The sequence below is a fragment of the Rhinatrema bivittatum genome, chromosome 10, assembly GCF_901001135.1.
Source record: "Rhinatrema bivittatum chromosome 10, aRhiBiv1.1, whole genome shotgun sequence".
NCBI classification, from domain to species: Eukaryota; Metazoa; Chordata; class Amphibia; order Gymnophiona; family Rhinatrematidae; genus Rhinatrema; species Rhinatrema bivittatum.
The window spans coordinates 54594468-54614156 of NC_042624.1; the positions used below are offsets into that span (position 1 = coordinate 54594468).

General features: G+C 40.3%; 1 protein-coding gene across 2 annotated transcripts in view; it reads right to left on the reverse strand.

Annotated features, from left to right (window-relative positions):
* WDR47 (WD repeat domain 47) overlaps positions 1-19689 on the reverse strand; it is a 125082-nt gene that overhangs the window by 55812 nt on the left and 49581 nt on the right. For both annotated transcript variants that reach the window (XM_029618230.1, XM_029618231.1), the window contains exons 6-7: positions 5592-5718; positions 56-234 (exon numbers count right to left, since the gene is read on the reverse strand). In XM_029618230.1, the coding sequence (XP_029474090.1) occupies positions 56-234; positions 5592-5718 (306 nt within the window). The remainder of the gene's footprint in view (positions 1-55; positions 235-5591; positions 5719-19689) is intronic.

The following is a 19689-nucleotide window of genomic DNA, read 5'->3' on the forward strand; positions in this document are numbered from 1 at the left end:
TGGGAGAAAAATTACACCAATGGAATGAAAATGAGAACAATTTGCTAAAACTTGCCTATTAAGGAATTGTTCTGTAAGATTCTGCTGCTGATCTGGTCCATCTTCTTGGTTTACTCCTCCTTCAAGCAACATCTGCTGATATAGTTGCCTTTGTTGCTCTTTCTGTTCCAAGTGCTGCTGGAAGCGCAATTTCTGCCTATAGTATTCTTCAAATTGTTCTGTTGAATCATGGAGCTTAAAAAGATTAGGAATGTTTTATTTAGATACATTGCTTAATATTTATTGTAAAAATGTCCTTCACCTCACTAGGGACAACTTGTTTTGTTTACAAGAATAAACATAGTGGGTTCTTTTCAAATGTAGAGTACCACCTCTATGTATTTAACGGTGGTTTGTTTGTGTGGCCTGGGGAACAGCTACATCAGTACACTGAGTCCATTTTCCAACAGGTACCTACAACATTCTGCTTAATGCATTATCCATAAGTGACTTCCTTCAGCTTAAGTGATCAATTCTAGTAAACCAAATAGACTTCATCTACACAAGCCAAACATTTCTTACATGCAGGTTAAACATAGGAGAAAAAAGAAAATGAAAAAAAAATTCCAAAAAGATTCCAAATGGGAAAACTAATACTGCCTTCACTTTTTCCTAAAATTTTTTCAGAGAGAACCTCATTTTCCCTGGTCCTGAAAATAAATAATTCATCAGGTAATTACAACAAAATAATTGGGACTGCCTGGTGGCTTAGTGGCAGTGCTGTACACTGCCATGCAGAAGGTCTCCAATTTGATTTGAATCAGATCTTCCGCTCTTCAGCTCAGCTAGGGCTGGTAATACTGAAGATCCTGAAGGGAGGGAAGTCTTGGTCATTGCTTAAAGGTGAAACCTGGTGGCTGGATTCAGGGTCCATGAATGCATGGTCCCATGCAGAACAGTCACTGCAATGATCAGACTATGTATGTTGGGGGACGAGGATAAGAAGTAGGAGAAAAAACTCTGGGTAGTTGCAAATGAATGCTCATGGTGCCAGATCCCAGCTCAATCGGAGCCAGGACTGGAAGTACAAAGCAGCAAAAGGAAACTACAGGTAAAAAAAAAAAAAAAAAAAAAAATCAAACACAAACCTCTCTCATTCAGTTTTTCACTTTCATCAATAAGAGGAAGCAGCAGGTCCTATATGCTCTTTCAAACCCCCTCCTCCCCCCATGGTACATACTAGTGACACACCTTCTGCTGCTGGCATCAGAGGGAGATTTAGGCTGAAGGACTGAAAAGGAGAAATGGAGATGAGGAAAGTGAAGAAGATCTGAAAGAGAAAGATGGTGGAGCATGGTTCCTGAGAGTGAAAGATGAAAGATTGAGAACCAGAGGCAGGAAAGGTAGAGGGCTTAAATGGGGAAGGGAAGGCAAAACAGGGGAGAGAGGAGGAGATGGAAAGAAGATGCTAGAGACTGAAAGGGAGTTAGAAGGATGTGACACAGGGAAAAGTGAAGAAGTATGAGAGAGCAGAAAAATTCAGGTGAAGAGCAAATTGAGAAGTGAGATGAGAGAGAAAATGTTAGCAGGGGAGAGAGAACGGGATATAACACCACCAACTCATGTTGTATGTACATTTGAAACCTTTTCATCCCGTGATTGGGACCAGATTATATCCTCTACAACTCACATAAAGGGCTACACTCTTGATCTATGTTTCGTGAATAAATCTAGGTTTTCTGCGTGTGACGCTGATGTTTTAACAAAAACAGTACCATGAAGCGATCGTTTTCTTGTTTCTGTCTCAATTTTTGCTAACTCTAGACAAGCATCTGCTACTCATAATTAACCATTAATTAGAAAATGTGGATTTATTGACCATCAAGATTTTGCCACTGAGCTTATACCACTATTAGAGAATGACACAGAAGATACCCCAAATTATTATCAATATGGGATAATGCTTTATTATCTACTCTTGACAAATGAATACCAGTGAGGGAATTTAAAAAGAAATGACAACATATTGCTCCATGGTTTACCAACGCTTTGCAAAAACAAAAATGTAATTTAAGGAAAATAGAGTGCAAATGGCATCACCTACCAAATCCTTCAAACTTAGCTCTCTACAAACAATACTTAAAAACATACCAAGATGATATTCTGAAAGTTAAAAAGGCATACATTTATTCAAAATTAACACTGACATTTAACAAACCTGATGAATTATCTCACTCTATTCATCAAATCATTATGCCTACCTCTAACTTTCCAGTTATGCCTTCTACTTCTCCAGGGATAAATACTGCCAAAACTTTTGCCAGTTTTTTTATTGATAAAATCAATAATGTTTGAAACTCAATCCTTGTCCCTGCCAATAAAATTAGTGATGAATACAACCCTGATAACTCAATCTGGGATGAATTCCACAAGATATCAGAGTCAGATATAATTAAATTTGTCACCAGTTTGAACTCATCTTTGTGACCATTAAATCTCTGTACTGCAACATTATCAAAAATCAATAAAAACTGAAACCACCAATTTCATTACACGGTTCATTAATGCCTCCCTTAAGGCAGGCATTATACCAGATCCCCTCAAAAGGGCCATAGTGTGTCCTACCCTTAAAAAATTCAATGTTGACCCCACTATTTTGTCTAATCATCGTCCAACTTCCTCTCTATCCTATTTGCCAAAACTTCTAGAAACTGCAATCCTGGAGCAACTGACTACTTTTATTGATTCTAATAATGTTTTAGATCAGTATCAAGTCGGCTTCCGTAGAAACCATAGTACTGAACTACTTCTTTTATTCAGCTTTGACACTATTAGACGAGGCTTTAACCATGACACATCTTACATCCTTGTCTTACTTGATGTCTCGGCAGCCTTTGATACAATTGATCACAATATACTCTTGACTCGCCTAATGGCTTTAGGTTTTTCTGGACGTGAATTATCATGGTTTACGTCATACCTTTCCAATAGATCTGTACAGGTTAAAGTTGATTCCCACATTTCATCTTGGTATTTTGTGGACTCCAGTGTACCCCAAGGCTCTGCCTTATCAGCCATGTTATTTAACATCTATATGACCCCACTTTGCTGAATATTGGCTGACCTTGGGATCACTATAACATTTACACTGATGACATCCAATTTTTCTTTCCAATCAAAACAACTTGGGCACAAACCAATAGAGATGTGAATTGGAACTGAAATCGGATCCGATTCTGGTTCCGATTCACATCTATAGAGATGTGAATCGGAACTGAAATCGGATCCGATTCTGGTTCCGATTCACATCTCTACAAACCAAACAGTTTTTGATACATTGTCTTTCCATCACTCAAAACTAGTTAAACCAAAATAAATTAGCACTGATTATTACCAAAACTGAAATAATGTACCTTTCAAGATTTACACCTTCCAATATTCCAAAGGAGATTGGTTTCAAAAACTGGCACATTTTACTTAGTGCTTCAGTTCGGAATCTTGACTCATTACTAAACATGAATATTCATATCAAATCATTAATGCAAACCTCACATTACAAACTAAGGGGGTCATTTACTAAGCATTTTTCCCATAGACACAAAATGGGAGAAAACCTTTAGTAAATAGGCTTCTAAGACTGCTACAACACCTTAAACAGTTCCTTGATGCTGAAGATTTCCATACTGTTTTACTAGCACTTCTCTTTTCAGGGAATGATTATTGCAACTCTTTAGGCACAGGTCTGCAGACTTATGCTATATATCTACTCCAGATTATTCAAAATTCTGCAGCCTGTTTATTAACCGATGCACCAGTTCTTGAACATATCACTCCTGTATTACAGTTGCTCCATTGGCTACCAATAATTTTCCGCATACAATACAAGTTAGCCACAATTATGCACTCTCTCATTAATAACTTACACTCACCATGGATCATCGCCATAATGAAAATATATACTCCCGTTAGAGTACTACGTTCATCCATCTACAATCTTTTGGACGCACCTTCTCCAAAGACAGCTCATTTAGACGAAACCACCAAACACACTCTCTCATTAGCAGGCTCGACCCTCTGGAATTTGCTCCCAAAGAGATCAGAAACTTGAAGGAAGCCCAGTTTTTCAAAAAAGCCCTAAGATCCACATCTTTAAACAAGCCTATGATGGCTAATTTGATCTTATGTTCTCATTCTGTTTTATTTTATTTGTTTTTATGATTTTTCATGATGTTTTAATGTGGTTTTGAAATTTGCTATGTAATTTTTACTTGCGTTTTATTTGACATCTTTGTTATTATGTTATGTTAATTAACTATGAATGTGATGCTGTACCCCGCCCTGAACATAGGAAGGGCGGGCAAGAAATGCTTTAAAATAAATAAATTAAGATGGAGAAATGATACATAAGGAAAATTAAAATGGAAAGAATCAGGAAAAGAAAAAGAGAAAAGATTGTAAACCTTATAATGAAAAAAAAAACCCTCATTCAATACAACATTTTTTATTTTTGGTAGTTATCAGAATATGTGACATTTTGCAGTATTAAACTACTATATATTTTCTGCACAATTTTTAATTATTTAAAATTATAGATGTAATAACCAAAAATGTCATGCTCTACAACTTAAAATAAGATAGGATATAAAAAAATATTTCAATTGGCAACTAGAAAATCTTGCTGGCTAACAAATCTTTTAAAAATGTTTGGATCCCTGCTCTAAACCATCGGGATCCTCCTACAACTCAGTTATAACACCACCAAGAAGCATTCAGTGAGTCAAACTATTACAAATGGTAGTTTTGCCTTTAATAGGAAAAGCACAATCAAAGCAATTTTAAATTAAATATAGGTCTTATTTGCTAACCAAGATTTTTATCAGTATCAACTGATTTTTCAAGAACTTTGCAATATGTTCCAGAGTTGCATGATACCAAATTTTATGCTAAAGTCCATGGTCCTAGTCTGAGCCTACAGAGTTTTCTGCTGTTTCCAAATATATTTGCTAAACTGAGTATTTGGCCAGATGTTTCCATTTTATTTTCCATGACCAAATGAGTTATGCGCAGGCCATCTGTTATTAATACACAGAGGGCCTAAATTCTATTTCCAAGTACTCTGAAGGGGAAGGTTTCACTTTCCTGAAGAAGATGGGAAGAAAAGCTCTTACACTGCTGCACAACAAGGTTAATCCCCTCTCAACTAGTACTGTCCCCCCCAACAAATGAAAAAAATGAGGACTCTCTCATTTCATTCATTTATATACCGCCTCCCCATTCTTCAAAAAGTTGTCCAGATCTGTATACAATAAAACAAACAGCAAATACAACATAAAATAGCACAAAAGACCAAATCTTGAAAACTATTAAGCAATACTGCCAACATCTACTCGAGTAAGCACAGCAAACTGCTGGAAGACTTCTCAATGAGATCCTAGCAAACACAGCCAACATTAGAAACTCATGTCTCACTCCAAACTGTGATCTAGTTGTTAAAGTAAATGGCTGAATTATTCTCACCAAATAAAAATGAGTAAAACAAAATTCTAACAAAATATAATCACATTTTTCAGAAAGCATGTAACTAATGGAGCTAGGTATTAAAAAAAAAATACCTCATTTCTGTCTGGCTTGATTGTTCCTTGATTCTGGGATGCCTTTCTAGATTCACTTTCTGGATTTACAGTTGGGTGTATGGTTTCATTGTTGCTAGGATGCTCTCTCTCCAGTGGGGTATCACTTCTTTCAGTTTCATGGAAAACACAAGTATTTGATTTGATTTTTTAATGCTGGATCTTAAAAGGAACACCTCAAGTTGGCTAGTTTTAAGTTCTTCACAAAAGACTAATGGCACTAAAGTAGTACAGAGAAATATAGGAGGTAGATATAGAGTTGCTGCGCAGCTCGGCTAGTTAACTGGATACATTTAGCCTATAGATTAAATCCAGCTGTCTTAAAGTTAGCCAGATAAGTTTATTTGGCTAACTCTAGAACAGCAGATGGATAGGTTATCCAGCTAACTCTGAATATCCAAGTTAACCAGATAACTTATCTGGCTAAGTTGCCTCCCCCTCGGAATGCCCTCACCCTGCCTGGCACTTAGTTGGCTAACTATGTAGCCAGATAACTAACTATCCTGCTAAGTGGCAGCCATTCAGTAGAGCTGGATATTCAGCCACTGCTACTTAGTTGGCTAAGTAACACTGAATATCACTCTCATAGTGTCAGTGTGTAGCAAGAGAACTGTCATTTCTCCTCTGCTAGGTTTCAACTCTCTCTATGCCTATCAGGGAAAGGGCACATTCTTACTACAGTTCCTGAACATGCCTAGCAAAGATTAGAAAACATTCATGTATCAGAAAAGCAAAGTTGCTTACTTGTAATGGGCATTTTCCATGCACAGCAGGACAATCCAGCCACACAAGTGGATGATGTTATCTGACACCTCTGACGTGGAAAACATGTTCTCTCAGAGCTTAGAATAACCTAGGATATCTTTTTGAGCATGCACAAGTGTTCCCGTGTAATCAAAATCCTGTGAGCTCCCTCAGATTTTCACAAGCTAAGTTTCAACCCTATGGGGAGGAAGGTGGGATTATGTGGCTGAATTGACCAACTATCTATGGGCAACAAATGTTACAGGTAAGCAACTTTGCTTTCTCTGTGGCAAGCAGGATTAATATCAGCAATACAAGTGGGGACTCCCAAGCTCAAGACTGCAGTAAGAATTTTTCTTGATTTAGAATTAAAGATCACAACCCAAAAAAGTGGTGGAGGGAGAGATATATTTATTTCCAAATACTTACTGTATATACCACTGTTGCCAGAGGTTCAAAGGGCAGCTTCATTAGCTGAACCAGGACAACCTTTAGGAATCATGGGGTAGGAGGATTTCTTACAGGTAGATGTAAATGGTGAAGGCCCTTCATGAATCAGGTTACTAAAGGATGTTGAGATATTGGGGCATTGGTGGTATGCTGCTATAGCACTTAAAGGAACTCTGATGAGTTAGTGAGATCTAATAAATAGTGAAGGACAAGAGAAGTAAGCTAGGACTCGTGGCTCAATGTTAGGCCCTGTGAGCCACGGTACTCACCCCACGACGCCAACAAGTTAATCATGGCTTGATGCTGCTGCCAATCCCTACATGGCAGAGACGCTGCCAGTAGCAAGGCCCAAGACACGGCTCCACATGGCAGAGGATGCTACCAACCTCTGCTCCTCCCAGCCTCCCAAGGTGTGTGTGTGTGTGCCTGGCAGCCCCACACATAAAGGGCCCGTGGCAGGAGCTTGACTGCGGCACCTTCTGATGACATCATGGCCTCCTCTGCATATAAGGCTCCTCTGGAGGAGCATCAACAAATGCCTCAGCAACGAGATTCCTGCTTGCAGTATATGTTGCTACTTCCTGCATTCCTGGCTCCAGCCTTGCCTTCCAGCCTCACCTTGTCTCCCTTATTCAACTTATCCAGTGTCTTTGTCCACCCTTGGCCTTTCTGGATCTTGACCTCTTGCCTGAACCTGACCAAGTTTACCTGCCACCTGGATCTTGACCTGACCGCATTTACCTGCCACCTGGATCTGACCCCTGGCCTGGCCCTGACTGTTCTTGCTAGCAGCCTGCCCCAACCTCGGCCCATCTGACTCTGTTAGCCTGCTGCTTGCCCTGATCCTAGTGTGTCTCTGAACTCTAGTCATCATCACTGCCCTTGGAACCTGCTTAAGTCCTGCCAGGCGCCAGTACCCAAAGACTCAACCTATAGGTGAGGAGACTAGTAAAGGTGAAGTTCCAGACTGTCCTGCTACAGAACATATTCGCCAGCTGCTGGCATAGGCCTCAGGGGTTCACCCTCTTGGCTGATTCAACTATGCCGCAACACTATGGGCTCACATACCTGCTACCCTTCACAAAGTAAAAGAGAGAATCGGAATTTCTCATCTTGCTGCACACCAAATGGAAAATCTTTTCCATTTAAAACTATATCATCTTCTTGTAGAAGGTTTTCTTGATGCAAGTGTAACTCATTGGACATCTTTAGGCAGGTCCATATCTTTTATTATTGTGCTTTCAACATCCAAGCTATAAAAGTGAGACAGGAGACTGGGGTGCAGAAAGGATCCATTGTGCTGCATGATTAAGGTTGGAAATATTTTAAATTTTATAGGTTGAGCAACTACTAGATGCTGGAGCCATTGAAATCATATCAGATGCAGCCAGTAGGAAGTTATAAGAATCATTTTCACACATATGAGCAGAACTAGATTGAATGCATACATGATACCACGTTATAGAAAAAGCATCTCTGGCTAGGCAATCTGGTACTAGTACCCTGGAACAATAAAGGAATGCCTTGCGATTGCTTGGAACTGCAAAGAGATCTATCGGAGTTCCCCACTTTCAAACAAGCTATACTGCTTTGTAAATGTCCAGTGATCGCTCGTGGGGTTGATGGTAATGACTCACATAGTCTGCTAACCGATGGTCTTTGTTTGAGAAGATAAATGGCAGTAAGGAATATATTCTGAAATCCTGTCCAGTTCCAAATTTTGTAAGCCTCTCTGCAAAGTTTCGCAGAATCTGTCCTGCCTTGTTTGTACATGGCTACTTGATTGTCTGTTTGAATTCGAAACACTTTTCCCTTTATCCATGGTTCAAACACTCGAGGCACTGAAAAATCACTCTTAACTTCAGCAGATTTATTGGAATGTTTGTTCCTAAGTGGTCCATGTTTCTTGAGAGAAGTCTGAATTTAGGTGTGATCCCCATCGTAATTGGGAAGCATAAGTTATTTGCTGAATGAGGAGGATGGAAAAGTAGGCCAAGGAGAAGATTTACTGTCTTAAGGAGTGAGTAAGCTGTCTTGGGATGAATAACCTGCAATTTAACAGTTGTGCATGTTGATCCTAAAAGTTTTAAATGCCAATGCCATTGAGACTGTCACATGCTCAAACGAGCTAAAGGTGTGACATGAATTGTTGCTGCCAGCAACTTCATGAAATATTTGGCTGAAACTGACTTTTGGGCAACTTCATGGGCCTCCCTCCTCAAGTTCAGCAACAGATTCTGGGCCTCTCCCTTCCCCCTTAACATCAGTGGCAGCTTCACAGGTCTCCCTGGGCTTCTCTCTTCCCCCTCAAAATTGACGGCAACATCATGGACCTCCACTGGCCCCTTCCTCCCCAATTTTGGTAGCAGCTCAAACAGGCCTCCGTGGTTTCTTATTTTTGCCCAATGACTTCTTCTACAGAAACAGGCACGCATGATGTCTTTCTTCTCATCTTCTGGTCTGCTGCTTGCTCCAAAGTCCATGTTGGTCACTTCTTTTCCTGCCTGGCTTCTCTGCTCCTGGTTAGAGCCTATGCTGGTCATTTTTTCTCCTACCCCTCTTCTTGATCATGGCCAGCATTAATCCTGGCTCCATTGAGGAGGTCTGTCAGAGTCTTCCCCCATAAAAGCACAGAAGTGCACAGACTAGCAGCAAGTCCAAAACTGCTGGCCCGAAAAGCCCTGCACTTTAAGAGAGGGACTCTGATGGGATTTTATAACACCATAGCTAGGTTGCATTGCTTCTCCTGCACTAGCCAGCACCATCACTGCCTGGTACACCGGCTGACCAGCTCACTGGAGGATGCCTGTGGTGTTCCTCATCTCAAGGTCCCCCAGGTGACTGCCCAGCTCACCCTACCCTAAGACCAGCTCTGGGTGTGTATGCATCTTTCAAATCCAGAGTAGTTAAGTTGTTGACCTGTAGATGAAGAAGAATGATTCCCAGTTAGGCCATTCTGAATTTTACTTATTTCAAGTGTTTGTGTAATTTCCTGAGATCTAAAATTAGATGCAGGCCTCCCATTATTTTTTGGAATGAGAACTATCTGTATTAGAAATCTGTGTTCTTTTCCAAGTGTAGTACTGGCTGGATTGCTCTGGCTGCTAGAAGAATTTGCACTTTTGTCTGCAGAATTTCCAACTGCTGTGGAGAAGTACTCTGGGATAGCGGAGAACTAGGAGGGGGGTATAGTCTGAAAATTGAGGTAATAGCCTGTGCTTATTATGGCTTTCGGTACCTAAGTCTTTTTTGTAATAAGAGGCCATTGGGAACTGAAAAAATGAAGCCTTCCCCACCACTAGATCTTCCATTTGATCATGAGAGAGAAGTAGCATTTTGTAATAAAAAACTAGAGGATGGTTTTTGAGAGGTTGCTGAGTAGATCTTGGTTCAGTCCTTTTGTTTGTGCGCTAGCTGCCCTACTGTTGCTGCTGTGGACTTGACCTTTGGTAAGGATAGGGCTGAAATCTCCTGCAGGGTTGAAGTATGGTCTTCTGTATTGCATTGGCTTTTCTTGTGTGAAACTGTTGATTGGAGGTAACATCCATCAGTGTTTGAAGAGTGGTATAGTGATCTTTCATTACATCTACCTACTGACTCACTTTTTTCCCCACAAACTGTCACCTGTGCATAGAGCATCAGCTAATTTGTCATACACATCTTCTCGTAGGCCTGACAACTTGAGCCATCTAATCTCCTTGGCTCTTATTGCTATGGCTAATGATATATATATTCTGTATTATGTATATTGTATGAAAAACACATATTTTGGGACTGAAAGAAATAGAGTAGAATTGTTTCTTCTGTAGAATATTGCATATGTGCTGAACCATGTAAAATGAATGCACCGATATTCTGCATGTTAACATCAAAGACAAAAACACTTTTCATGATTTAGAGTCTAGCAATTTTGTATTTTCACCTGGCGATACACTCAGAAGTGCCTTTGAATGTTTTGCCTTTTATTTTATTTTTTAACACCAATTATACAACAGATTTATGAGGCAGTTGAACCTTCTTGTGGCCTTAATTGGGTTGAACTTTGAGATCTAATCTAATTTCCCCATCACCTGTAAAATATAAAGTAAGGTTTTCTGCATTCTGGACTGAAGCTCCTGCAGAATTCTAAACTGGAACAGCTAAAGCTTGTTTTGGAGCTTTTCTGTACTTCAGAACCCCAAAACAACTCCTCTACCATCGTGAAAGGGATAAAAGTTGCCACCATTTGGAGAAACTAACAACCACCAAAACCTCTATTTCCTTTCAACAAGAGATCATAAACTACAAACCATGTGCGGTAACTATGTCCATTTGGAGAAAGGCAGAGTGTGCATCTGGAGAAGAAGTACTTCTCATCCATTCTGTGGAAGGATCTGAAAGTATACCTGTCGATTGTCTTGAGAATGGAATGAGAGAACCACAAAATGATTGATAATCTTCTTGATAGTCAGAGAGGACAATTTAAGGATCCTGTTGCACTAGTCTTTCCCATGAGGAATTGTAACTGTGTGATTACTGAAAAAGTGGAATAGACAACTGGGATCTCAATAGATCTCAGAGAGTTTTTTGCACTGTTTCTAACTGAGAAGGTGGCAGAGAAGTGGCTGGGATATCTAAAATACTAATATACAAACTGGAGCCACATATTTTGAATGAAAGTGTGGCATTCTTACACAACAGGAGGCATATCAAAAGTATCCAATTCTGGTACCAGAATTGGTGCAGAATTCATATTTCAGATGGAGTCAATAAGGATTAACATTTCAAGGTGTATCTCCACATTTTGAAATTCTGAAGATGATGCCCCTATTTTTTCTGCTCTGACAGAGTTAAGCATCAAAGACCTTGGCACCTAGACAGCTGGAGCCAATGGCGCAGATAACTTCTGGGCCAAGGCATTTGAAGTTGACAGTGTTGAGGATATGTCCACACCAAGAATGTTTGTTGCTGAGGGAGTATTGGCAGATGTTTGTTTGTGTTTGCTTTGGAGAGCTTTGATGCTGAAGATGATCTCTTCTTTTCCTTTTCATCTCTTATGAGACAAAGAGGAATCTTTATATTAAGCAAGAGTGGACTGACATGCTATGACTAGGTATAGGTCCCTCAGATATCTCTCTCTTTTTCTCTGGCAGAGAAAAGTTAGGAGATGTAATTTAAGGTTTCTGAAGGAGCATGCCCAAGAGAACATTTGACACAAGTTGCACAATTTGACATATCATGGTCTGGTTCAAATCAGAGTAAATAAACCTCATGGAGGTCTAAAGCTCAGCATTTTGTACTCACACTTTTTGTATCTCTTGAAGGGTCTTTTACCAAACATAAGTGAAAATGAAGAGAAATAAGAATTGAGGGGAAAACTATATGAAAACCTTTTTTTTTGAGAGAGAGAACTCACAAGTGGGAAAGAAAGAACTACTAAGGAATGAGGATAACATACAAAATACAAATGTGCCGACCTGAAAAGCAGCTAAATTTGGGTTGAGAGAGAAATATGTCCTTTCAATTCAGCAGAAGAGAGACAGAGGGAGTTCACAGACTGATGGCTATTTGGGAATAGCAGCACATTCTCAGAGAGACATCTGGGTCTTTCTGAGAGCACGATTTCCACAATGGCACAATCAGATGATTTCACCCACTTACGTGGGTGACATTATAGTCCTGCTTGTCCACAGAGAAAAGTCTTAGCTGCAAAGACATTTTTTCATTAGCAATGTATTTTCTTATCAGAAAGGTGCATAAATGTACTTTTAGCCCCACGTGGGATGTGCTTAGTTTGGGGGAGGAGAGATATATGCATAGATTGCATTTTAAAATCTACATGTTTATTTCTCAAGAAAAATTCCAACACATAAAAGGCAGGTGCAAGTGATTGCACATACTTTGTACCCACTCCAGTCTTCAAATAGAATGCATGCATTAAGAACTGGTGCAAAGCCTGTGGGTAAAAAAGAACATATGGACTTTGTCCCAAAGCAAACAGTTTGACAATAGTAACCCCCACCATTCCAAAAAGGAGTACTTGATACTACCTGACTCATGAATTGGTTAAATAAAATGCTTATCTATAGGTGTCCACCTTTAAATGTAGCATTTTTCAACGTTTTAATGTTCAGCTATACTGAAAGTGAGCAACTTTTAGACTGACGATTTTCACAGGTAAAACACTTTTTATCTGCAAAAATTGGCCTCGTAACAGTCTCAGTCTACAAAGAATACACAAAAATCTGAATATATGCATCATACTAAATTACAACTATACTTTTTTTCAGCACATAATATTACAAGATTGTAAACATACAAGTATTAAAAACATCCTCGCAATTTTGATTTGAGTTCTACTGAGTAAACAGAATACTGAATTTACAGCGTGATAGCTGACTATCTAATACAATACTTGGAAAAAAACCAAGTATTGGTAAGTCATTATGAAACAAGCATGATTTTCATTAGATTGCAGATTAATTCTCCTCCCATTTAAAGAAAAACTGACAAAGTTACAGGCATTTAATCCTTGAGTTGATGCTTTTTATTTTCAAATGTTGATTTTGTGTGAGAACATATAGATTAAGAAAAACATAAGAGACTACACCTCATAAAGGAAACAAATTAAGCAAAATCATTTAAGACCTGGCTTCATGCTCTTTGAATCAGAGAATCCAAATAAGGAGCCCAAATTTGCAAAAACTCTGCTTGTAGCTTTTCCATAACAACCAAAACAAATAATGCATTCTTCCTGTATAAAAAGCTAAATGAGTGAGAAACTCTCCAAAAACGAAGTCTTTTTTTTTCCAAGCAAAAATTCTTTCCTTAATCATAATTTTATATATTTATTGCATACAGGGAAAGAAGAAAAATCTTCAAACAAAACCAAAGCTGGGTTACAAGGAATAAAGAAACACATGACTCCCCACCATGTACGACAAAATTTTATGCCAAAAGCTTTGGGATCAGAAGTATGAACTAAGATTCCAGGATGAGCTTAACGTTTTAAACAAAGTTCACTGGGAGTGACTTTAGCCAAAAAAAGCCCTATGTTGCGACATGTACAATAGAGTGAGAAATTTATATGCGCTTCATGTAAAAGTATGTTATTAACAGATGTAAAATGATAATAAAATTGTTTGGCTATCAATATAAGATGTAAATCTTGTTGCCAATTATGTAAAAGTTTGACAATCTAATGGAGAGTCTGTTGCAATAACTTATTTAGAACTGACAATGTAGGGTGAGTAGGAGGATCATGCACATCAAAGATTTCTAGAACCTTAGACCACCGTTCATGGACTACAAGGGCAGACTCCAGACTTTAGACAATGTCTAGCTTGTAAGAATCTAAAGATATCAGTCTGAGGTAAATCATAAGTATTTTGCAGCTCTTGGAAAGATAAAAAAAGCTTTACCTGTAGAACCCAGGAGTTGCATGGCTAATAACAAACTTTTCTGAGCCCAGTTAAAAAAAAAAAAAAAAAAGCCTGACATACCCGGAAGAAACTATTACACATGAATGACAAAAAGGGGGAACATTTGTATTGAAGACATAGGTGCTTGCAAAACCATGATTTCAACAATGACTGAAATAATACATTAGGGGGTAGATTTTCAAAGGGTTGCGCGCGTAAGATATCTTTCCCATTTATTGAATCTAACAGAGAGGACATTACTAACTTGACTAACTTTGACTGTTTAAGATGATCTTACTTCTAAAATGGATCTATATTTTTCTATGGTACCAATTTATTTTTCTCATCCTACTGAGCATACCCTTTTTAGACTCTGGAGAAGGTAGTAGAGTAGGTGTAGAGTCTAAAGGTCCCTAGGCAGCACCTCTGTAGGATGAAGTATATTTAACAAATGATCGTTCACAAAAGCAGCCAATTTAAAAGTTGTCTCTCCTAAGGAAATACCAGGAATATCCAGATTATTATTGAGCACTTGCAGAAAAAGGTCCAAATGTCAAAAGAAAAAAACAAGAGTGGGCAACCTTGTCTAGTGCCTTTTTGAAGCCTAGTATCTTCTGATAGCATGCCATTAATTAATACCAATATAGTAGGGAAAGAAGAAGCAATAGACAACTTAAAAAAATATCCTTTAAATCCACAGTGTAGTAAAGACTCAAACAAAGTCCCAGTTAATGCTATCAAACGCTTTTTTGGCATCAAAACTTATTAGTAATGAATCCCAGTAACTTTTTGACTGCTCAATGGGCATTAAGCACAATGTTGACCTTTAACTAAACCCACTGGGCTTCCACAATTAAATATGGAAGCACAAGGCAAACTATCTACCATGATTTTGGCCAGTAGTTTAGTATCAAAATTGATCAGAGAAATGGGCCTATAACATTGGGATTGCAGAGAATCCTTTCCTAATTTAGGGATGACTGTTATAATAGCCTTATTACTACTATATTGAAAATTTCCTTTGTCAAAAAATGCAGCACAGTAACAGGTATATGATTCATGGAGGATTTTATAAAATTCACTGGTAAATCCATCAGGACCTGGGGCTTTACGTAATTTAGCTTGCAAAATAGTCCTACAAATATTTTCCAGTTTGATAAGCATATTCAAAAACAGTGGTTGCTGCCCTGAAATGTTCAGGAGATGTAGAAGAGAAGTAGGCACTCTCCTCTGACAAACTGCATGGATTTGCAGAATAAAATGGATTATAGTACTGTGCAAAAACAGATGCAACTTCCTTATTAGAGTTTACAATTTTCCCAGACATCCTTCATGGCAATATATTTTGAGCCACTCCAAGATTAAGTAATCCTGGCTAACATGTGACACAGCACAAGTGGTATCTGTGGCCTTTGCTAGAGGACAGAATCACACTAAGCTCTAGCTCTCTCTTGCAGAACTTTATTCTTTCCCAAGCAAAACTTACTGATTCCTTTCAGCCACCTGCAAGATGATCCTCTCCTCTCAGTACTCCCACTGGATTGTGGGTTACTGAGATCTTCCCTTGCAATACATATTGTGCTTCTTAAGGTAAATTAGTGCAAAACAATCCCTTTGAAGATTTACACTACAGTTAGTTGTCCTGAGTTCTGATAACAAATGTTGGTACCTAATCAAACCAAATCACACTACCTTAATACCTTTCCAAGGTGAGTAACTGAACTTTTCAACTTTTTATTTAGATATACACTGCTCCTAGCCTATTTCTAGCTTCTGGCTATTTTGTTTTAATATACATACACACTAACTTCTGCTTATTAGCTGCCTTACTGACTACTGCAAAATAGTAGGCAACTTCTTTTTCATGCATTGTGTACAGAGAGGCGCAAATGATTTCTGCTCCGCTGAAACTTCAGGCGAGAAATCTTGAAAAAGGAGAAATTGCTACTTAGCTGATAATTTTCTTTTCTTAAGGAGGCTAGGTAAATCCATGGCCTGTGGTTATGCACCTCTACCAGTAGATGGAGACAGAGCAAAGCTGACATATATACCCCTGCACTGACATCAGCCTGCCAATATTCACTGCAAAAGCCAACTGTGGACAAACTAACAAAACTTAATTATTAACAGACTAGCACTCAGCTAACAGGAAGTCACTGAGCTTAGACAAGGAGTGTAACAATAGTCTAGGAACTGGATTGACACTTACCAGTAACGCCTGGAACACGTAGCCACGCAGGAGGACAACAGTACAAACATCCAGCAGCCGAGGGCAGAAAGATGGATTCACCTATCCTTCTTAAAGAAAAGGAAATTATCAGGTAAGTAGTAATTTCTATTTTCTTATCATTCAGATAGGTGGTTCCATGACCAGTGGGATGTACCAAAGCTACTCCCAAACAGGGCAGGAGGCTGCCCATGGTCTGATCAATACTGCATGTGCGAAGGCTGCATCCTCCCAGGCCCGCAAATCCAGGCTGTAAGGCCTGGAAAAGGTATGTAAAGAGAACCACGTAGCAGCTCAGCAAATCTCGATGGGAGATAGCAGTCTGATCTCTGCCCATGACACTGCCTAAACCCTAGTGGAATGAGCCCTAACATAACATGACAAGACAATGGGTATTTAGCATCCATATATGCGGCTTTGACTACCTCCTTATTCTAGCGGGCTATTGTAGCCCACAATGCAGACTCACCCTATTTACTCCTATCATGGAGTATAAACAGCTGGTCTGTCTTCCTGAGAGGTTCAAAAACCTCTAAATACCTCAAGATATGCCTCTTGACATCCAAGGACCGTAACAAGCGATAATCATCCACATCTCTCTCCCTGTCCAGAATAGGCAGGAAAATTGATTGAGTCAAATGAAAATCTGAGACCTCCTTTGGCAAAAAAAGTACGGAACATTACTCAACTGTATCATCCTCGGAGTCACTTGCAGAAACTGGTCCGGGCAAGACAAGGCCTGCAGTTCGGAGACTCTACACACAGAACAATAGCCACAAGAAACACAGTTTTCAAGATATGTAACCTCAAGGAAAGCTACATAGCGATCGAAAAGTGACCCACCAGAAAATCCAAAAAACAGATTAAGACTCCACAATGGTACAGGCAACTGCAGGGAAGGACAAAGATGCTTCACCCCTTTTTAGAAACAAGCCACATCTAGATGAGCTGAGAAGGGTCCACTATCTACTTGACCTTGAAAACAGGCAAGAGCTGCCACCTGTGACTTCAATGAATTAAGGACCAACCCTACTCAATCCATCCTGCAAAAAATTCAAAATGAGCAGGATCTTACCCGAACGAGGATGAACCCCTCAACCCTCACACCAAGCCTCAAACACTCTCCAACCCGCACATAGGCTAAGGAAGTGGAGAGCTCTCTTGCTTGTAGCAAGGTAGCAATCACCGCAGTGGAATATCCATGCTTCAGCACCCCAGCCCTCTGATGAGCCATACCGAAATCAAAATCAATTTGGATCTTCATGTAACACAGGCCCCTGCTGTAGCAGAAGCCTGTGAACCAGTAATCATATAGGTGAGTCCACCAAGAGCTTTCACAAATCTGCATACCACGGACTCCTGGACCAATCTGTTGCCACCAAAAGCACTATCCCAAGTGATTCTCGATCCTTCGAACCATTCTGCCCAACCTGGGCCATGGGAGAAAGGCCACTCCTGCACGAGGGCATCAATGCCCAAGAACCTTAATCTCTCCTGCAACTGAAAAAGCGAGCAACCTTTGCATTGTGAAAGGTCACTAGCAGGTCTAGAAATGGGAGATCCCAGCGGTCCACTATGAGCTGAAACATCTCGTTTAACAATTCCCATTCTCCTGGGTCCAGACTGTCTGCTGAGAAAGTCCGCTCTTACATTGTCTTTTCCTGTAATGTGTAAAGCTAAGACCTCCTGAAGATGCACTTCCGCCCATTCCATGAGATGGGCTATTTCCTGTGACACATGCTGGCTCTTGGTTCCTCTCTAGCGACTGATGTAAGCCACTGTCGTCTGACATTATCTGACATTATCTGGACCGCTCAACCCTGCAATCAGGTCAATGAATCGTAAGCATGCCAACCAGTCAGCCTAGGCTTCCAGCCGACTGATGTTCCAGAGAGACTCTTCTGTACTCCAGTACCCTAGCGCTGTCAACGTCTGACAGTAGCCCTCCAACCTCGGAGGTTCGCATCCGGTAGTCCACTTGCAACCACCACTGCAGTTGTATGCTGATCTCCACCAGTAGGCAAAGCCATATCAAACAGTCCTAAGACTGTGGACTCCAATAAGCCAGCAGAGTACCCTGAAGAGGGTGCATATGCCCTTGCCCACAGAACCACCTCTAGGGTGGCTGCCATCAACTCGAGCACCTGTAGATAAGATCACACTGTCGGGCATATTGTTTCTGTCAATAGTCGCACTTATGCCATCAGCTTCTGAATATGGCCTCCGGCACGAACACCCTGCCTTGCTTCTTGTCAAACTGAATACAGAGATACTCCAGTGTCTGCGATGGCTGTAGATTGCTCTTGGCCAAGTTCACCACCCAACCTAGTTCCTGTAGCAAGGAGGCACCTTGGGTGAGAACCAAAGGCTCTCTTCCAGATTTTGGGCCCAAATCATCTAATCTAAGTACGGGTGAACCAGAATGCCATCCATTCTCTACACTGCTGCAACCATTACCAAACCTTGGGAAGGTTCTGGACGCGGAGATCAAACCAAATGCAGCATTTGAAACTGATAATGTCGCGCAAAAACAGTGAAATGCAGAAACCATTGATGGTCCAGATGGATGAGAATATGAAGGTACACTTCTGACAAATCCAGAGACAAAAGAAACTCCTCGACTGCACTGCCATTATCACTGAAGTAAGGACCCCATGCGATAAAGAGTCACTCGAAATGATGGTTGATTCTCTTGTAATCTAGGATGGGGCAAACCAGCCCATATTTTCTTGAGACAAGGGCACTAGAACTACAGCCTGCAGGCAGAGGAGCCTTGAAGGTGTACACTCCACTGCTGGTCTCTTCTGTGGAGAGTTGCAGGGAGACACTATGAAAACTTCCCGAGGGACACTGAGAAACTCCAGAGCTTAGCCATCTCTTATCTGCAGAGCTCACTGTTCTCACGTGATTTTGACACAGAGGTGGGTCGACATATCTTCCTTGAGAAGCATGGGGGGCACTACTATCCGAGCCCCGGCCCCTTCTGGGCTGCCGGAGATGAAGGACTGAAACCTGCCCAAAGGCTGATTTCTCTGAGAAGCCGCTCCTCTGTAGGGTTGAAAGTATCTGAAACCCTAGCACAACCTCCTGGGCTGAAGGAAAGCGACATCTGCTTCTTATCCTTTGGTAACAGAGGAACCTGGGACTCACCCCACTTACTGGCCATTTTTTTTCCCAGCTCACGTGAAACAAGAGTGATCCTTTAAAGGGCAATTTCATAAGAACAGACTTCAAGATGGTATTGGCCAATTACAGAGCC